The following is a 22,247-nucleotide window of genomic DNA, read 5'->3' on the forward strand; positions in this document are numbered from 1 at the left end:
GCCAAAGCAATCTTGGGAAAGAAAAATGGAACTGGAGGAATCAGTCTCCCTAACTTCAAGCTATACAAAGGTACAGTAATCATGATGGTATGGCAGTTGAACAAAAAAAGAAATATAGACCAATGATACAGGATGGAAAGTCCAAAGATAAACCCATGTACAAAGATAAACCCATAGGTCACTTAATCTATGACAAAGGGGTCAGGAATATACAATGGAGAAAAGACAGCCTCTTCAATAAGTGGTGCTGGGAAATCTGTACAGTTACATGTAAAAGAATAAAATTAGAACACTTTCTAACACCATACACAGAAAGAAGCTCCAAATGGATTAAAGACTTAAAGACCAGACCCTATAAATCTCTTAGAGGAAAACATAGACAGAACGCTCTTTGACACAAACTACAGCAAAATCTTCTTTTGATTTACCTCCTAGAGTAATGAAATTAAAAACAAAAATAAACAAATGGGACCTAAGTAAATTTAAAAGTTTTTGCACACCAAAAGAAATCATAAACAAGATGAAAATATAACCTCCAACTCTCTCTCAATGGGAAAAGATGTTTGCAAACAAAGTATGGAAAAATGATTAATCTTCAGACTATAGAGACAGCTCATGAAACTAAGTATCAAAAAAAGAAACAACTCAAGCAAAAAATGGGTGGAAGACCGAGATAGATTTCTCTCCAAAGAAGACATACAGGTGGCCAAGAGGCACATGAAAAGATGGTCAACATCACTAATTATTAGAGAAATGCAAATCAAAGCTACAGTGAAGTATCACGTCACACCAGACAGAATGACCATCTTCAAAATATCTACAAACAATAAATGCTGAAGAGGGTGTGGAGAAAAGGGAACCCTCTTACACTGTTGGAGGGAATGTAAATTGATACAGCCACTGTAGAGAACAGTATGGAAGTTCCTTAAAAAATTAAAAAGAGAACCAGCATATGATATAACAACCCCCCTGCTGGACATATATCCTGAGAAAGCCATAATTCAAAAAACACATGTAGCACAATGTTCATTGCAGCACTATTTCAATAGTCAGGACCTAGATGTCCATTGACAGATGAATGGATAAAGAAGATGTAGCACATGAACATAATGGAATATTACTCAGCCATAAAAAAGAATGAAGTTGAATCACTTGTAAGTGATGTGGATGAACTTAGAGTTGTCATACAGATTGAAGTAATCAAAATATAAAGACAAATATATATTAACACTTATATGGGGGCTTCCCTGGTGGCTCAGTGGTAAAGAATTCACCTGTCAATGCAGGAGAGATGGGTTTGATCCCTGGGTTGGGAAGATCCCCTGAAGAAGGAAATGGGAACCCATTCCAGGATTGTTGCCTGGGAAATCCCATGGAAGAGGAGCCTGGCAGCCTACAGTCCATTGGGTCACAAAAGAGTTGGACACAACTTAGCAACTAAACAGCAATGCATGCATATGTAATCTAGAATATGTTATAGTGAACCTACTTGCAGAGTAAGAAAGAGATGCAGACGTAGAGAACAGAGTTGTGGACCCTGAAGGAGAAGAAAGGGTGGGAAGGATTGAGAGAGTAGCATTGACATATATATGTTATCACATGTAAAATAGCTAGTGGGAAGCTGCTTTATAACACAGGGAGCTCAGCTTGGTGCCCTGTGATGACCTAGAGGGGTTGAGATGGGAAGGATGGGGGAGATATATATATAGTTGATTCACATTGCTATACAGCAGAAATTAACACAACATTGTAAAGTGATTATACTCCAACTAAAAAAATAACAACAACAAGCACACACACAAAAGACAGAGAGATTACTTGTAGAGTAATGAAAGATTCATGTATAGGCAAGTACTGGAAGTTTTCAAGCAGAAACAGGAAGATAATCCAATACAAACCCATAAACAAGCCATCGACTGTTTCATTCCAATATATAAAATCAATTTCACATGAATGTTGATCTTCCATAATATGAAGAGTAGATGTATAGCTTGAAAAAGAAATATTTTGCACAATCGTGTAAAGTATATTTTAAAATTTTTCATTATGTTTCACATATTTATTGGCAAACTACTCAAATTTGAGTTACCTTCGGAATCTACATGAAGACAGGTATTTAATAATCTGTGTGGCTGTGGCTGTGGTAGGCATTAGGGACAGAGAGCTGAAGAACACAATGGAATCTTAAGGAGGAGAATAAAATTCATTGAACATATGTATGTGGTACAGATATAGAGGAATATTACTCATCCATGAAAAAATAGAATAGTGACATTCACAGCAGCATGTATTGACCTAGAGATTATCACACTAAGACAAAGAAGAATATCACATGGTATCATTTATACGTAAAATCTAAAAAAATGATACAAATGAACCTAGCAGAAATATACCACAGATAAAAGACAAACTTATGATTACCAAAGAAAAATGGTAGGGGGTGGAATAATTTAGGAGTTAGTGATTAACATATGCACACTACTATATATAAAATAGATAACAAATAGAGATGTACTATATACCACAGGGAATTATACTCAATGTTTTGTAATAAAGTACAAGGGAAAAAACCTGAAAAATTTATGTGTATGTATAACTGAGTCACTTTGCTGTATATCTGAATGTAACAACATTGTAAACTACTCTTCTTCAATTAAAAAAAGAAATCCTATGATAAATGTGATAAATCCTGTGATAAATGTGAATCCCCCAGTTTTTCAGATCCAAGGGTGAGGATAAATTTGAGAGTTGGAAAAACCATAAAGGGGACAATCTTTTAGATATGAGGGAGTGCACAAGCTTAATCAAGCTAGTTACAGAAATTGTAGGGAGGGGTTGAAGTCAAATAAGTGGAAATTCCAGGAAATAAATAGACAGAGCAAGCTTGAATTCCACAATCTGATCAAAGAATCTCATTAAAGATGTGCAATTTCTGGCTCTGAGGCTTTGAAGCTTTCCATTATCTGCCCTTCCTCAGTGGAAGACAAGTAACCCTTTTCTAGGTGGCATTCTAAAGAAAGAGTTCAGAGCCCTCTTTATGTCTTTGTTCCTCAGACTGTAGATGAAGGGGTTCAGCATGGGTGTGACCACAATGTACATCACTGACATTGTTGCAGTTGAATGTGAGCTGTAGGTAGCAGCTGAGCTGAGGTACACTCCTAAGCCTGTGCAATAAAATAAGGAGACAACTGAGAGGTGAGATGCACAGGTGGAAAACGCTTTATACTTCCCCTGAACTGATGAGATTCTATGTATGGAAGAAGCTATCTTAGAATATGAGTATAGGATGCCAGCAAAGGGACCAACTCCTAGCAGTCCAGCTGCAAAGTACATCACCATGTCATTAAGAAAGTTGTCAGAACAGGCAAGTTGGATCAACAACTTGACTTCACAGTAATAATGAGGGATTTTCACCTCTCTGCAAAAGGACAGCCTTAAGACCATTAAGGTTTGTAACAAGGAATCCAGGACACTGATGATCCAGCTAACCAGAACCAAAATTCCACATATTTTGGAGTTCATGATGACCATGTAATGCAGGGGGTGACAGATGGCCACAAAGCGGTCATAAGCCATCACTGTCAGGAGGAAGATGTCCAACCCTGCAAATAGCATGAAAAAAAACATCTGGGTCATGCAACCTTCATAGGTTATAACTTGGCTCTGTGTCTGGATGTTCCACAGCATCTTTGGGATCGTGGTGGAGGTGAAACAGATGTCTACAAAGGACAGGTTGGAGAGGAAGAAGTACATGGGGGTGTGGAGGTGGGAGTCTGAGCTGACAGTTAGGATTATGAGCAGGTTTCCAAACACAGTGATCAGGTACATGGAGAGGAAAAGTCCAAATATGAGATGCTGCAGTTCTTGTTTCTCTGAAAGTCCCAGAAGAAAAAATTCTGAATCTCTTGTTAAGTTTCTTGGTGCCATGTGATAGAAGTGACTACAAGGAAAACATTAATATTGTGATTTTTTTTTGCACCAAATGGCATTAGCCACACAGTTGAAATGCTACCATTTATAATTTTATGTGGGCTTCCCTGGTGGCTCAGATGGCAAAGAATCTGCCTGCAATGTGGGAAACCTGGGTTAGGAAGTTCCCCTGGAGGAGGGCACAGCGACCCACTCTAATATTCTTGCCTGGGAATCCCATGGACAGAGGAGCCTGGCAGCTACAGTCCAAGGAGTCAAAATAAGTTGGACATGACTAAGCACAGAATAATTTTCTGTCACGATATATTACCAATATTTTGTTCATGGATTTGATCCTCTTTAGGGAATTGTCTGTGCCTTCTTTAACTGGCAAACTTGTGCTTTTACCTTTTTACTCAAGATGTCATGTATTCCACAGTTTTTTTTTTCTGTTTTATGTTCTTAACTTTTCAAGTTAATTTTTCTAAATTAATTTTTTATTTTAAATTAATTTATGTTGTAGTACAATTGTTTTACTATTCCATAGTTTTAATGAGAAATTCTTTCATTCTTTTGGGGAATATAAATTGACTTGGGCAATGTTCCAGGTGTCATCAAGGCAACAAGTACAGGGTTCTGAGAAACAAAAACTCCTAAATTCCAGTTGTAAAAAATAATATAAGCTAATTAAAAATATATGCAATATATGTAGCATGTCAGATGGCTGCAGTAGGTTTAAGGGACAAAGCAAAGAGGGTGTGCTATTTTTTGTGGCTTCATGAAAAAGTTGAAAATACAGTTACATTTGGTTAGAGACCTTAAGAAAGAAAAAAAAACAACTATGAATATATCAGTGCAACTGTATTGTAGGCAGGATATGCATTCAGTGCAGAAGCCTCTAGTGTATTTGTTCAAAACATACATGTTACTTTTTTTAAAAAAAGGAAGCCAATTTGGGGAGATTAATGGACAGGAGGGAGAGTGAGGAGAAATGAAGTCAGAGGATGTTGAAAAAAACAAGGTGGCCTTCTAGCTGATGGTAACGTTTCAAGGCACAAGGATCCCCTTGTCCACACTATTTACCCCTAGCACTTTATGAAATTGTTGCAAAGGTGACCTGTATCTTTAAACGAATCCCTTCTTTTGTCTGAATTCTGACCTCTTTGTGTAAGAGTCACTTTGGAATATATGAGCTCAGTATCCTTGCTTTGAGGACATCTCACACTCCACAAGTCAGGGACAGACAGACAGACAGACAGACACACACACACACACACACAGAGTACATACTGGCTTCATAGACTGTTACTGACATATCCTTTTCACCCCTAACTATCCTGATTAAGTTAGAGGTTAAAATAGCTCAAATTAATCAGATCAGGTTATATACAAAAGGCACCCAGAACGTCCAGTTTCAAACTTCCCAGGTTCAATAAACTTGTGCTTTGAAATTGGCTTTGCTTTTTTATGCCATGTATTAAACATACATAAAGTGAATATGTGTCTGTATATGAATCTATATTCTTTCTCAAAACCTGGATTTTAAGAAATATGTATGTACGTATATATTTGGGCTTCCCAGTGTAATAGTAAAGAATCTGCCAGACAATGCAGGAGACTCAAGAGACATGGGCTTGAGCCCTGGGTCAGGAAGATTCCCTGGAGGAGGAAATGGCAACCCACTCCTGTATTCTTTCCTGGAAAACCCCATGGACAGAGGAGTCTGGTCAGCTACAGTCCATGGGGTCGCAAAGAGTTGGACACGACTGAAGTGACTAAGCCCACACACACACACACACACACACACACACACACACACACACACACATATATATGGAGAGAGAGAGAGAATCAGAGACAGAGACAGAGGGAGAAAGAGAGAGACAGAGAAGGAGAGGCAGAGAAATATAGACACACACATACTGAGAAAATGGATGTCAGAGGGTATAAAGATCTAGTAAGCGCAAGTGGTCCCTGAGAGACTGTAGTGAAGAAAGACTCCTTTGGTTATGTTGAAATTTCGTGTTCTCTTATATTTCCTTAATGCCCAGAAAAATGATTAAAAAATAAATTAATCCAAAGAAAGAAAAAAGTAATATTATCTTTATGGTTTGATAGACATATGAAATGTGTGGCCCAAGAGAAAAATAAAGAATGGGGAAAAACCAAAGCTTCAAAAGAGGATGTTTAAAACATACAATGAATATAAAATGAAATTGGTAATTTTAAAAATCAGACAGAAGAACATGGTTTCCCTGTGCCTATTTCATATTTATTTGAAGAACTGTTTGCAAAAAATGAAGCCTCTCTTCCTCCTTCTGATATTTTACAAAACATTAAAGAGATTACAACTTCAGCATAAGAATAATGCCCTGATATCTAAATATATAAAATTTAAGGGTGGGTATATCTTTTTGCCTTTTCATACTGTTCAGGAAATCAATCCTGAATATTCATTGGAAGGACTGATACTGAAGTTGAAGCTCCAAGACTTTGGCCACCTGATGCGAAGAGACGACTCATTTGAAAAGACCCTGATGCTGGGAAAGATTGAAAGCAGGAGGAGAAGGGGATGACAGAGGATGAGCTAGTTGGATGGCATCACCGACTCAATGGACATGAGTTTGAGCAAGCTCTGGGAGATGGTGAAGGACAGGGAAGCCTGGCATGCTGCAGTCCATTGGGTCGCAAAGAGATGGACATGACTGAGTGACTGAATAACAACAAAGGGTGGGCACAAGCACCTTAAATAAGGGAAAAAAAAACTCAGATGTAAGACAGTAAACATATTTAAGTAAATAAATTTAAAATATTATGGTAAAAAATATGCCCACAAGTCAATTGAACAAAAGTCATTTATAAAAATTATTTGAAAGGTTGATAAATGTAGAAATGAACACGTAATACATGGATGTATGAGTAATTGGTAAATAAAAAGATGACCAAATATATAAATCTTTGCTCTAACTCAGTGTACAGTTTAAGAAAGCCATAGGAGATCCTTTTCTTACTAGAGACCTGGGAAAACCTTAAAGATCTGTCATATTTTGGGGTGAGAACTTTTGAAATAGTAGCAAGGGTTTTCTTAAGTCTGAGTTTTCTACAGAAATGCAAAGTATTACAGTATTTTAGGGCTTCCACGATAGCTCAGTTGGTAAAGAATCTGCCTGCAATGCAGCAGACCCTGGTTCAATTCCTGGATTGGGAAGATCCCCTGGAGAAGGGAAAGGCTACCATTCCAGTATTCTGACCTGGAGACTTCCATGGGGTGTAGTCTCAAAGAGTCAGACATGACTGAGCAACTTTCACACTTCACTTCAACCTCATTAGCATACTCCTTTTTACATCTTAATTTTTTTCATGTGTTTCACAAAAGACACTCTGACATATGTTTCTTATACTGTGAAATATGTGTACTGTAGTTGCAAGGATGTATTTGCAAGCATGCCTTGAATATGAAAATTTGAAAATATGGTCAAATAGCCAATCTTAAAAGTTAGAAACAAATGCCTTCACTTTATCTTATACACTGCACAACTAATACTCTATTTCTCTATGCCAGCTAATTAGGAAGATGCTTGGACGTACGTTCTAATTTTCCTGGAAGCACTTTAGGCCTCTCATAATTGGGCTTCCATTCCTATCATTTAGCGGGTATCACTGAGCGTTGTCTTATTGAGTTCAGTGTTCACTTTTCTTTTTAGCATCATAAAGATACCCTGATATTTAATCAAGCAAGCCAACAACCACAGTGGTCTCTGGGCTCTGGGCTGGGCTGAACTGGTGTTCAGGTGATGTCAGGTAAGCAATCTTGAATTTCCTTCCTCTGACCTTTTCTATCAGTGTCTTTTGGGCTCTTGGACTCACCTGCATGGGAATTCTGAGACAGTGTTTTGTGTGGAAATCTGACTCTCTTTCTGGATGGCTGATGATGAATACTGAAACTCTTTCCCCAGATAAGACAGCAGGAAGGGGTCACCCGTTGATCCTTTAGTCAGATGTAGGACTCCAAAATCACAGCTGTGTCTCATTCATGTTCAGTATGACTCATGTTCACACAGACTCGGGGAACGCAGCAGAGGAGATATTTACAGCTCAATATCTGCCCGTTGGGCTTCCCAGGTGACTCAATGGTAAAAAATCCACCTGCCCATGCAGGAGACATGGTTTGATCCCTGGATCTGGAACATCCCCTGGAAAAGGAAATGGCAACCCATTCCAGTATTGTTGCCTGGGAAATCCCATGGACAGAGGAGCCTGGTAGGCTACAGTTCATGGGGTCCTAACAATAGCTGGACATGATTTAGCAACTAAACAACAATCTGCTCATTAGAAACATTTCCCTTGGGTTATAGCAACCTATTAACACTGGATGTCCCTGTGGAACTTGATCTGGACAGAAAGAAAATTTTTTTCCTGGTGATTTTCTGTTTCTCAGGAGAGCAGGTGATCAGCCCGGTGAGAATGAGGCAATTCTCTTGCATAGGTTCCTTGGTTCTTCAAAGCACTGACTTGTGGTGGGGGCACAGCCCAAGATACCCTTAGGAAATTATTACTCCCCTGTTTATTAGAGGACCAACTTTGTTCCTTTGATGTGAAATATTGAGCAGTGCGCTTCCTCCCTTCCTGACACTTTTACTAACTCTATTAGGAATTTCAGACCTGTTCCTGAAGTGAAGGGAAGTTGAGTATGCTAAGTGGGCTTTCCTGGTCGCTCAGACAGTAAAGAATCTGCATGCAATGAAGGAGACCTGCCTTTGATCCCTGGGTCAGAAAGATAGGACTTCATACTTATTTCTGAAGTTAAGGGGAATTGATTAGCTCCTAATTAAAAATATTTGTTAAGTTATGGTGTATATTTTGGTATTTTCAAGCACCATAACCTTCCTTAGCACACTAGAGGGATTATCTGATTTAATTTTCAGAGAACCTCTTTCTGTGAGGTAGCACTACTATAACTCCATTCTCCATTTCAGATATAGAATTCAGAAGCATGTAACATTCCGATGTATGTAAGAAAATTGCAAGCCTATTTCAGGTTGGAGTCATGAACGGAATTCCATCAGGATGTTTCCAGTTCTCACACTCTGGGTCATGGTTTTTCCATCAGAGATGATTTTGCTCCTGGGGACATTTGGCAGTGTTTTGAAGGATGCTGCTAAAACCCCATAATAAACAGTATAGCACTTGACACAAATAATTGTCCTGCCACAAATGTTAACCCTGAGAAGGTGAGAAAACCCATTTTATACCAGCACTTCTTGTACATCCTTGCACATACAGGTCATCAGGGATTCTAGTTCAAGTACAAATTCTGACCGACTAGGTCTGCAGTGAGCCCTAGGACCTTGCATTTCTAACAAGCTCCTGAGTGATGCTGCAGGTGCTGGTCTGTGGCCACACTTTAATAAGGTGAAGGTCCTGTGTTACAATATGGTCTTCTTGGGTGGTGATCGTGGTAAAGAACCTGCCTGCCAATGCAAGAGATGTAAGAGACGTGGATTCGATCCCTGGGTTGGGAAGATCCCTGGAGGAGGCATGGCAACCCACTCCAGTATTCTTGCCTGGAGAATCCCATGGACAGAGGAGCCTGGTGGACTACTGAGGCAACTTAGCACACACTATGTTACAGTAGGGTGTAGGTGATACTTTACATTTTTTGTATGTAAGTTTATAAGAAAAAGATTTTACTCGCTGCAGTAGCTGTAATGCATTCTGTGTTCACTTCTTCATATAACGGCTCTTGAATGACATCACATTATATACATCAGGAAAATCCTTTGTAGTAGGCAGAATAATGGTCTCAAAAAGCTGTCCACATCCTAATCCCAAGAACTTTTTAATATGATAGCTTGTATAAGGGGGAATAAAAGTAGCAGATAAAAAAATTTCTGATCATTCATTCTCTGCTGAGAAGATTAACTTGGATTATCCAGGTTCGTATATGCAAAGGCAAAGACTGAAGGCAAAAGGAGAAGAGGGTGACAGAGGATGAGACGGCTAGATAGAGTCACTGACTCAGTGGACATGAATTTGAACAAACTCTGGGAGATAGTGAAGGACAGGGAGGCCTGGCATGCTCCAGTCCATGGAGTCTTGAAGAGTCAGATACAACTTAGCAACTGAACAATGTAAGTAATGGAAATGGTGCTCTAAATGTGGAGGAGAGAGGAAGAATTGTAGCCAGAGAGAGCTTGGAAGATGCCATGCTGCTGGCTTTGAAGATGCTGGAAGGACTATGACATAAGGAATGCAGGAGGCCATTAGAAGGTTATCTAGTAAGGCAGTTCATTTCTTTCCTGGAGTGTCCAAATGCATCTCGGCTTTCACACACATTTGCCTTTAGTCCAGTGAGAGGGAGAGCAACTTCTGTTCTCCAGAGCTTTAATTCTGCAGCCACTAGTATAGTAATTTATTATAGTTGCAATAGGAATGTAATATACACATTTAGCCAATAACATATGGCTCATGGGAACTGATTTTAAGCTTCTCAGTTTAGCAAACCAGTTTCCCCTAGATCAAGGCATTTTTGTGTTGAAGTCCCACATTAAAAGAAGAAGAAAATCAAAGTCGATTCAGGGATATTTTGCCCCATTTCTGATGAACTGAACTACAAATTCCTTAAATACAGATGTAGTTCTGACTTTGAGGCATTAAAGTAGATAATTCATATCAAAAGTAAATCACACATTCTCTTTGTGTCTTTTTGTCAACATTTCTACAATCTTTGACTTTTATCTTAAATCTAACACTCATTATTTTCATTTCTTTACCATCCAACTCTCTTTAAATGTTTCCCTCAACATACTATATGGGGTTATAAATGAATCTGTATGCTTATATACATGTATGTAAATGTGTTTATTTGAAAGAAAAATATATACAAAGAAGACACAGACACACACACCCCATACCCTTGAATGTCTTCTTTGGGCTACACAGTTTTACAGATTTCATTTTTTTCTCACCACATCCCTCAGAAGTTATGTTTCCTATCCCACATTATCTTATGAAGTAAGAAAACAGATGTCAGGGAATCACATTTAAAACAAATTCATAACAAAACAGTAAAGCTTATTTTAAACTTTCTCAAGTTGCATACAATGGAAACTGGCAGAATGTAGTCTTAATTTTTAAATTATATTTTAAGTTCTTCAATTTTTACACATTAAATGGAGACAGTATATTGCATGTTGTTGTTGTTTAGATACTAAGCTGTGTCCAGCTCTCTTCTGTGACCCCATGGACTGTAGCCTGCCATGCTCCACTCTCCATGGGATTGTCCAGGCAAGAATGCTGGAGTGGGTTGCCATTTCCTTCTCCAGGGGATCTATCTTTCCTAACCAGGCATTGAACCTGTGTCTCCTGCTTTGGCAGGTGGATTTTTTTTTACCACTGAATCACTTGGGATGCCATATTAGAGAAGGAAATGGCAACCCACTCTAGTATTCTTGCCTGGAGAATTCCATGGACAGAAGAGCTTGGAGGGCTAAGTCCATGGGGTCGCAAAGAGCAGATACGACTGAAGTGACTAGCACATTATATGTAATAATATTTTAACAAACTTATTAGAATAAAAAAAAACTTAGTGTCAGTGACAGGGTAAGATGAAGTAAGAAGACCATTCATTTTCACTTTTGTTTAAGGCAAAGATTCCCAAGATTTCGATATTTTGTTTATGGATTTGGTCCCCTTTAGAGGATCCTCTGTATCATCTCTAATAGTGATTTCCCCTCAACATGTCATGAGTTCCACGGTTTTAATGAAACATTCTTTCATGCATCTGTAAAATATAAATTGAAATGTGACAACGTTCCATGTATTGTCTATGCAGGGAGTGTAGGGTGCTGAAAAACAAACTTTCTGTAATTTTGCTTTTGTTTAAGGCAAAAATTCAATTCCTTCCTTTAAAAAATAGAACATAAATGACTGACACAGACTTTGCTATATAAAAATCATAAACCCACAGACATCCTGCAAAAATGATTATATACATACGTACAATATCTAAGTGGCAAACAGTAAACTTTATGATAAAAATTTCAATTCCTAGTTTGAAAGAATACAGTATAAAACAGGAATAAAAATGTGCTGAATTCACTATTTGGAAGGAAAGGAACTGGTCAGGCAATTTTAAATAGAGAAAGTAATTGGCTAACTAACCTAACAAATATACTCAGATTTACAGGGCATTTGTTCATTGTAAAGAAAGCTAATCCACACACCTATTTGCACATAATGAATAATTTTTTTCATTTGAATACTAAGAAAGGGAAGATACTATGAAGTGTATGTTTTATGAACTGCTGTTGGTCTGGATCTTACTTATCATGGTCAAATATGCTCCTTCTTAAGAAAACTACCTTGCATCTCTGTACAAACCTCCACAGTTAATACTCTTTGTCTCTACTCAAGTGAATTGTAAAGGAGCTTGGACTTAGGTTCTATTTTACTGGAAGCACTTTACACTTCCCATTTCCTCTTCTAATTGGGCTTCCACGTCCATTGTTTTATAGTCAGCATTGCTCCTTGCATTGTTGGATTCAATATTCCTTTTTATTTGTGGCATCACAAAATAAGTCATTAATTAATTAATTAATCAAGCAAATGACCACAGTGATGTTGGCCCTAGATTAGTCTGGATTGCCTATCAGGTGAACTCAGGTAAATGTTATTGCCTGTCATTCCCTCTGACCTTCTGTAGTATTTACTGGATTCTTGGGCTTGCCTGGGTGGAGTCTCTGAGAAGAAGGTCTCATCATAGAGGTTCAAATTCTTTTTGGATGATTGATGGTGGAGATAGAAGCTCTGTTTCCAGATGAGACAGCAGGATGGAAGTAAAAAACTGGTCCCCCAGCCAGAGTCATGAGTCCATAAGCAACAACCATGTCCTGTTCATCCAAAGGTGGCACAGGCTGAGGGATGTAGCAGAGGAGATATTTAAAGCTCCCTATGCCTGCTCATTAGCACATTGCCCTCTAGTTATGCCAATCTCTAATAACTGATTTCCCTCTGGGACACTGGTCTGGACAGATAAGAGGATTTTCCTGCTCATTCTCTGTGTTTAGGAGACACTGTTACAAGCTGGACTAATGCAGTGATTATTACACCTTCCATGATATCTCCTGTCTTCCAGAAGAATAAACCTTAAAGTCCCAGTACTTTAGCCCAACTCTGAGTTCACTGTTGAGCTTGAGAAATCTGTTTTTATGTTCCTGATGAGAGCAAAATTAAATCTTGCTATTTGAGATAACATGATGGATCCAGATAGTACTTTGCTAAGTGAAAAAAGTTAGATGAAGAAAGACTCACTTATATGTGGAATATCACTTTTATTTGAAAAAAAAAAAAACACAAAACATACAAGCAAAGAAAAAAAAAAAGAAAGCAGACTCATAGATATAGACAACAAATGGATGTTTGACAGAGGGGAGAGCAAAATAGGTTGTGGGGATTAAGAGATACAAACATCCAGTTATAAAATAAGTAAGCCACAGGGATGTAATAAACAGCATAAGGAATATGGTCAACAATATTGCCATAAGTTTGGGGACAGATGGTTATTGAACTGAACCTGGTAGGTCATTTCATAATGTATGCAAATGTCAGCTCACTATATATTACACCTGAAACTAACAATGTTGTATGCCAACTATATATCAATCATAACACCATACACAAAAATAACTCAAAATGGGTTTAAAATCTGAAACTGTAAAACTTTTAGAGGAAAACAGACACAATGCTCTTTACCATATATTGCAGCAAGACTCTCTATGACTAACCTCCTCAAATAATGAAAATAAAAACAAAAATAAATAAATGAGCCAAGTGGTGCTAGTGGCAAAGAACTGCCTGCCAATGCAGACGATGTAAGAAACTCGATTTCAATCCCTGGGTCGAGAAGATCCCTTGGAGGAGGGCATGGCAACCTACTCCAGTATCCCAGCCTGGAGAATCCTGTGGACAAAAGAGCCTGGCAGGCTGCAGTCCGTAGGGTCACATAGAGATGAACATGACTGAAGTGACTTACACACACAATTAAACTTAAAAACTTTTGCATGGCAAAAGAAACTATAAACAAGATGAAAAGACAATTCTCAGAATGGGAGAAAATAATTGCAAATGAAGCAATTGACAAAGGATTAATTTCCAAAATACACAAGCAGCTCAATATCAGAAAAACAAACAACCCAATCAAAAAATTAGCGGAAGACCTAAACAGTTATTTCTCCAAAGAAGGCACACAGATGACCAATAAACACATGAAAAGATGCTCAGCATTGCTCATTATTCAGTTCAGTTCAGTCGCTCAGTCGTGTTTGACTCTCTGTGACCCCATGAACCGCAGAACGCCAGGCCTCCTTGTCTACCACCAACTCCCGGAGTTTACTCAAACTCATGTCCATCGAGTCGGTGATGCCATCCAGCCATCTTGTTCTCTGTTGTCCCCTTCTCCTTCTGCCTTCAATCTTTCCCAGCATCAGGTCTTTTCCAATGAGTTAGTTCTTCACATCAGGTGGCCAAAGTATTGGGGTTTCAGCTTCAGCATTAGTCCTTCCAATGACTATTCTGGTCTGATGTCCTTTAGGATGGACTGGTTGGATCTCCTTGCAGTCCAAGGGACTCTCAAGAGTCTTCTCCAACACCACAGTTCCAAAGCATCAGTTCTTTGGCACTCAGCTTTCTTTATGGTCCAACTCTCGCATCCATACATAGCTACTGGAAAAACCACAGTTTTGACTAGATGGATCTTTGTTGGCAAAGTAATATCTCTGCTTTTTAATAGGTTGTCTAGGTTGCTCATAGCTTTTCTTCCAAGGAGCAAGCATCTTTTAATTTCACAGCTGCAGTCACCAACTGGAGTGATTTTGGAGCCCCAAGAAAATAAAGTCTCTCACTGTTTCCACTGTTTCTCCATCTGTTTGCCATGAAGTGATGGGACTGGATGTCATGATCTTTGTATTCTGAATGTTGAGTTTTAAGCCAGCTTTTAAACTCTCCTCTTTCACTTTCATCAAGAGGTTCTTTAGTTTTTTTTTGATTTCTGCCATAAGGCTGGTGTCATCTGCATATCTGAGGTTATTGATATTTTTCCCAGCAATCTTGATTCCAGCTTGTGCTTCATCCTGCCCAGCATTTCACATGATGTACTCTGCATATAAGTTAAATAAGCAAGGCGACAATATACAGCCCTGAAGTACTCCTTTCCCAATTTGGAACCAATCCGTTGTTCTATGTCCAGTTCTAACTGTTGCTTCTTGACCTGCATACAGATTTCTCAGGAGGCAGATAAGGTGGTTTGGTATTCCTATCATAAAGGCTCTTGAGTGTCACTAAGTAACATACCTCTGAAAAGGTTTTACAGTAGGCTCAATAAGATCCTCTAAAACATAACCCACATCTTGATCCTCAGAAATTTGCAATATTGTGTTTTCAGAGCAAGGGAGGATAAGGTAGTGGATATGATATGTTTACTAATCAGCTGGCCCAAAGATAAAAGATTGGCCATGATTATTCAGGTACAAACTGGTATAGTCAGCATGGTCTTCTGAACGTGGAAAAAGCAGAATTGTTGAAATCAGAGGGAGATTTGAATATGCTGCTGACCTTGAAGATGGAGGATGGGCCATGAACCAAGGAATACTTGTACTCAAGAAACTGGAATATGAAAGGAAATGGAGTCTCTCCTGGAAAACCCAGAAGGAACCCAGCCCTACAGAATCTTGACTTTAGCACTCTAATTGGGCTTCTGACTTCAAGAACTAAAGGCAGATGTATTTGTTTCTTTTAAAGCCTTAGTGTAGTAATTTGTTATAGCATCAGTAACAATATTACACAGACATTTATCTGATAAAGTGTTTTTGGAGGAAATGAAATTTAAACGTTTCAGTTTCATCCCTTTTGTTTCCCCTGAGTAAGAACATTTTGTATTGAAAACCCAGTGTACGTGGACGAAAAAAAAATCTAAAGTTAATGTGGACATTCTGCAAATGTGATACCGAGGATTTCTCATTTTATAAATGCAAATGTGGTCCTGACTTTGAGTTTGAACATTAAGGTAGGAAAAATAATTTGTTATTAAAATTTAGGAAAATTATTCTACTTCAAAACTTTTTGTCTAACTTTCTACACTTGAGTAATTTCATGTTAATTCACCTATAACAATTTTTATTTCTATCTTCTTCAATTTTTGATAAAAGATTTTCAACATAAATGATGAGATTATGGAATCTCTCTGTGTACATATATGGCTTCCAAGGTGGCGCTAGTGGTAAAGAACCTTGCCAATGCAGGAGACATAAGAGATGTGGATTTGATCTGTGGGTTGGAAAGATCCGCTGGAGGAGGGCATGGCAACCCACTCCAGTATTCTTGCCTGGAGAATCCAATGAACAGAAGAGCCTGGAGGGCTACAGTCCATAGGGTCGCAAAAAGTTAGACACGACTGAAGGGACTTAGCCCACTTGCACCCTGTGTACATATATGTGTGTTTATTTATAAGAAAATCTTATATAAATACACATACACATAAACACTACTAATTCATGAAATAACTCTTGTACTCAAAAAGGTTTTCACACATTTAATTTATTCCTCATCACACTCTTCTGAATTAGGCTTATTGTTCCACATGAGCATCAAAAATAAAGAACCTGAGGCTAAGGGATATTCACCTTTTATTTTTATAATTATATAACAATGAAATTAAAGCTTTTGTGCACCTCCTCTAATTATATTAATACATAAATAAACCTAGGCAGTTTGTATTCAATTTTCATATGGTTCCTTTAATTCAGCAAATTGTACACTTTACATGTGTGTTGTATATGTTTGCATTATACTTCAATCAATTAAATTAAAAGGAAAGAACATCTAATGATGGATGGCTCAAGGTAGGACCTGGAACCAGGTAGCTGAGTCACATTTTAATAACAGAGTTAAGGAGGTATAGTACTAGGTAGAAAGCAAAATGTCATATGTGGATGCAAGTGACACTAACTTAAGGCAAATTAAATTTGGTAAACTTATCTTTTTGTAAACTAGATTAACCTATACATAGAGTGCTCTGCTGTGCTGGGCTAAGTGACTTCAGTCATGTCCAACTTTTTGCGACCCCATGGACTGTAGCCCACCAGACTTCTCTGTCCATGGGATTCTCCAGGCAAGAATACTAGAGTGGGTTGCCATGCCCTCCTCCAGGGGATCTTCCTGGCCCAGGGATGGAACCGTGTCTTTTACATCTCCTGCACTGGCAGGCGGGTTCTTTACCACTAGTGCCACCTGGGGAGTCCCTATCTGTGGAGTACACTGACATAATTTGGCTCAAGCCAGTGGTATATCCTGGAGGAGGAAATGACAACAGACTCTAGGGCCTTTGCCTGGAGAATCTCATGGACAGAGGAGCCTGGCAGGCTACAGTCCATGAGGTCACAAAGAGTTGAACATGACTGAAGTGACTTAGCACAGTGGTATATACAACAGTCTCACAAAATATTATATATGAGCTACAAAAAGATGATGTGGTGGCTCACAGCTGACTATAGACTATCATTATCCAAGCATAGGTCAGAATGACTCTGAAACATAAAATCTCATCTGGCAATTAAGTCATTATGTAAATCATGCCATCTGTGAAAGCTTGTTATGCAGCTTTAGGTAGCTGGTGTGTGTGTGTGTGTTAGACTCTCGGTCATGTCCTAATCTGAGATCCCATGGATTTTAGCCCACTAGGCTTCTCTGTCTGTGGAATTATCTAGGCAAGAAGACTGGAGTGGGTAGCCATTCCCTTCTGCGGGGGAATCTTCCCAACCTGGGGATGGAACCTGAGTCTTTCGAATTGCAGGCAGATCCTTTACCATCTGAGTCACCAGCTAGCTGGTGAGATTTCACAAATGGAAGAGACTGTCTTAGAGTAGAAGTCAGACACCAGCCAGAAGACCTCCACCCAGAAGTTGAGCTGCAAAATATCTCAAGAAGTCATTAAGAAAGTTGTTAGAATAAGCAAGTTGGATCACTGGATTGATTTTATAGAAAAAGTGAGAATGTCCAGCTCTACAGAATGGCAATCATAACACCATTAAGCTTTCTAACAAGGAATTCAGGACACTGATGTTCCAGGACACCAGAACCAGCAGTTCAGGGAGCTGGGGTTTCATGGTGGCCATATAGTGAAAGGGTGACAGATTCCTACAAACTAGCCACAGGCCATCATGTTCAGAAGGAAGCTTTCCAATCCTATAAAGTATATGAAAAAGTACATCAGAGTGATGCAAAGTTCAAAGGTTATAACTTGGCTCTGGGTCTGTATATTCACTAGCATTTTGGGGATGGCGGTGGAGGTGAAACAGATGTCTACAACAGATATCATAACCCTTTCATGGTTATGAGAAAAATGAAGGAATGGCATTTATCTCCATTATAGCAATGAGAGAAATCATATTACAGGTAGCAGTAAAAGCTGTCAAGCAGAAATAAGAAGATAATTAAGTACAAATGGAAAAAGGTCAAACAATCCTTCACTACTATGTAAAAATCTTCCCTGACACATAAACACCAATACTTCATATGCCAATGAGTAGTTACACAGCATAATAAATATTTTGCCTAGTGGTACAATGTATGAATTGCAATTCTGCTTCATCATTTTGAAGGCTATAATTCTAAGGCCATCTTAGGTCAACCTGGTAAATAAAACCTGTCTATCAATGAAACTTTCAGACATGTATTTGATAATTGTTTTGCCAGTGGCTATGGTAAGCGTGGTGGTCACCAATCTAAGAGAGAACTGGATCCTAAAGAGGAGAATAAAAATCAATGAAGTTGCTCAGTTGTGTCTCTTTGCAACCCCTTGGACTGTAGCCCACCAGGTTCTTCCATCCATGGCATTTTTCCAGGCAAGAGTACTAGAGTGGGTTGCCATTTCTTTCTCCAGGGGATCTTTCTGACCCAGGGATGGAACCCAGATCTCCTGTGTTGCAGGAAGGTGCTTTACCATCTGAGCCACCAGGGAAACCCAATATAAAAATCAATGGCCTGCTATAACTCATAGTGCTATGTTACTGTCTAAGTGGTGAGAAAGAACAGTCAAGATACTGATGTACAAGGAATATTAGGTATGAAAGTGAATATTTGTCTTAGATTTTTCTCTATTATAAATTTCCTTGGTCATCCAGTGTACTTTTTTGATAGGGTTAATACAACTAATGACAATTCTTTTAGTAAAACAAAAGAAAAATATTTGGTGTGGTATATGCCATTTGAGAAAAAGTATTTTTTAAAAATGGAAATTACCCTATCTGCTTGCCATTTTTACTAGAGAAATTATGCTGCTATGTTGTCAAATAGGCATATGAATAAATTTACTGCCTCTTCCTCTTCAAAAGATCTCTATTGTCTCATTAGTCAAATGGGAATTTCCAAATATTTTTGACATATTGTTGAAATAAATTTGAAAAAGTAGGAAAAAAACAAAGGAGGAACTTCCCTGGTGGTTTGGTGGCTAAGACTTTGTGCTATCAGTTTAGGGGGCCCAGTTCGATCCCTGGTCAGGGAGCTAGATCCCACATGCCATAACTAAGGTTCACATGCCTCAGTGAAGACCTGGCACATCCAAATAAATAAATACATCAATTAATGAAGTCACTCAGTCATGTCCCATGCTTTGCAACCCCATGGACTTTAACCCACCAGGCTCTTCTGTCATATTAAAAAAAAAAAAAAAAAAAGGAGGCTGACAGTCTGCGGGAAGGCTGTGTGTTAAATGCCACCCATGGCCAGAGGATGTTCAAAGGCAAGGATGTTTCATGTTTCATTTTAAGCTGCTTGCTCTGTGCTGAAAAGTAATTGCCTGAGGGGAGAATAAGATGGCAGAGGAGTAGGTGGAGGAGGAGTACATATCTCTCCACTGATACATAAGGAATACACCTTCAGACACAGAAGTGCATGCAGAACATCAGCTGAGAGCTGACAGGAGTATCTGACCAGAGGAAAAGAATATATAGAACCACGCACAATACATTGGTAGCTGATTTCCTCCGTGTGTATACCCAGGACCCAGCAATCCCACTCCTGGGCATACACACCGAGGAAACCAGATCTGAAAGGGACACGTGCACCCCAGTGTTCATTGCAGCACTGTTTATAATAGCCAGGACCAGGAAGCAACCTAGATGCCCATCAGCAGACGAATGGATAAGGAAGCTGTGGTACATATACACCATGGAATATTACTCAGCCATTAAAAAGAATTCATTTGAATCAGTTCTAATGAGATGGATGAAACTCGAGCCCCTTATACAGAGTGAAGTAAGCCAGAAAGATAAAGAGCAATATAGTATACTAACACATATATATGGAATTTAGAAAGATGGTAACGATAACCCTATATGCAAAACAGAAAACGAGACATAGATGTACAGAACAGACTTTTGGACTCTGTGGGAGAAAGCGAGGGTGGGATGTTTTGAGAGAACAGCATTGAAACATGTATATTATCAAGGGTGAAATAGATCACTAGCCCAGGTTGGATGCATGAGACAAGTGCTCGGGGATGGTGCCCTGGGAAGACCCAGAGGGATGGGGTGGGGAGGGAGGCAGGAGGGGGGATCGGGATGGCGAACACATGTAAATCCATGGCTGATTCATGTCAATGCATGACAAAACCCACTACAATATTGTAAAGTAATTAGCCTCCAACTAATAAAAATAAATGGAAAAAAAATACATTGGTAGCTGAACAGCAGAGAGACTGGCCCGTCAAACCCCTGATGCACTAAACTACAGAGTAGGACCTCATCCAGGGTGCCCCTTTAAGTGCCTGACACATCAAACCACAGAGAAGGACCCCAGGCAAGGGAGCCCTCTAAGTGCCTGAACAGGTGGAACGGTGGAGAAAGCTGGCCTAAGAGGCCTTCAGATCGCCAGCTACGAGACTCGAGAAAAGACTCAATAGGGCCATAACTCCTGTGGTGGAGGCAGTCCATGTCCCTGCACACTTGGCACCGCCAGGGTCCCTGCAAGCCAAGCCGCTGTGCCACCTTCACCCTCAACTCTCACTGGGGCAGAGATGCCACAGCCAAAAAAAGCCTTGCGTCTGTGTGTGCAGGGTCTCTTTGGTAGTGTCCAGTTCTTTGTGACCCTGTGGACTGTGGCCTGCCAGGCTTCTCTGTCAGGGAGGAGGGTTCTCCAGGCAAGAATACTGGAGCCTATTGGCCAATACTGGTTGCCGTATCCTTCTAGAGCACTATATTTCCTGTTGTCCCAGCAGCCAACTCCCCTGAGTACCTGGTGCTGCCAGAACCTCTGTAACCCAAGCAGCTGCACCACCTCCACACCTGGCCCTCACAAGGGCAAACCCAAGTCCTCCAGGGCAGCCTCAGGAGCAAACCCCAGTGGACGACCCACACGCAGAGGTGGAAGTAAACCCACAGTTGAAACCCAGGGGCAGTGTGGCTAAGGAAGAAGACCCAAAACCTTCCCACCAGCTGTACAAGCTGCAGATTAAATCCACATAATCAACTAGGCAGACTCCATGTCTGTGGAATATGTAAAAGGTCATTGAGAGCTCCCACAAAAGAAAATGCACTAGTTCTGATAGCTGTGGGCATTGGAGGCAAGAACACAGAGGACAAGGACCTAGTTTGAATCTGAGCTTCCCATAGAGCATGTTCACAGGTCAGAACAGTGTTGGAGGGCATCCTAGGGAGGTGAGGTGGACTGTGACTCCCGAGGGAAAGGACTCTGACTGCAGTGACTCAAGAAAAACATTTATTATTCTTATGTTTTGACTTGCTCTGTAGATTCTTTTGGATTTTTTTCTTCCCCTCCCCTTATTTCCCACCTCTGTTGTAGGTGCCAATTTTACTGGCACTATAAGTTTTTGAGCTTTTTTTCCCTCAATCACATTTTTTTTGTTTTTATTGCTGTGATAAACCTCTGACTCTACGTTGGGCTTTTGTAGTTCTGTGGAGCTTTCTCCCCCTCCCCCTTTTTTTCTTTTCTCTTTTGGCAATTTTAATTTTTTAAACCTATTATTATTTTTTCTACATTTATTCCTTTGTTTGCTTTTTCTACTGTTCTATCCTCCTTGCAGTTAATCTTTAATGTATATACATCTTCTTTATCTACCTCTATTTAAATTTGCATGTCTATTCTTTCTTTTCTTTCCTCTCTACAGTTTTATTTTCATTGCTCTTTTCCCTCAATTGACACCTTGCTCTAGGTTTGTTTTTCAGTTTGTGCTTTAATTAATTTTGTTCTGGTATAGATAAACTTTTTGGTTGCCTTTGTTTGTTGGGTCAATCTATTGTACTTTATTTTTGTTGGAGTGTTTTGAT

The 22,247-nt window shown here is 39.3% G+C and overlaps 1 protein-coding gene across 1 annotated transcript; it reads right to left on the minus strand.

The window, feature by feature from the left end:
* Positions 1 to 2,973: 2,973 nt before the first annotated feature.
* LOC122699865 (olfactory receptor 7A10-like) lies at positions 2,974 to 3,828 on the minus strand. The gene is made up of 2 exons (XM_043912291.1): positions 3,474 to 3,828; positions 2,974 to 3,188 (listed from the first exon to the last, which is right to left on the minus strand). The coding sequence occupies exons 1-2, from the start codon at positions 3,826 to 3,828 to the stop codon at positions 2,974 to 2,976; spliced, it is 570 nt and encodes a 189-aa protein (XP_043768226.1).
* Positions 3,829 to 22,247: the final 18,419 nt, after the last annotated feature.

This window comes from Cervus elaphus, chromosome 9 (assembly GCF_910594005.1).
Source record: "Cervus elaphus chromosome 9, mCerEla1.1, whole genome shotgun sequence".
Taxonomy (NCBI): Eukaryota; Metazoa; Chordata; class Mammalia; order Artiodactyla; family Cervidae; genus Cervus; species Cervus elaphus.

Excerpts from the sequence above, each read along its gene's own strand:
- LOC122699865 (XM_043912291.1), bottom strand. The coding sequence starts at position 3,828 with ATGTACCTGATCACTGTGTTTGGAAACCTGCTCATAATCCTAACTGTC. Across the intron at positions 3,189-3,473 it reads TCTGGTTAGCTGGATCATCA|TTGTCTCCTTATTTTATTGC; the intron begins GTGTCCTGGATT and ends CTCACCTCTCAG.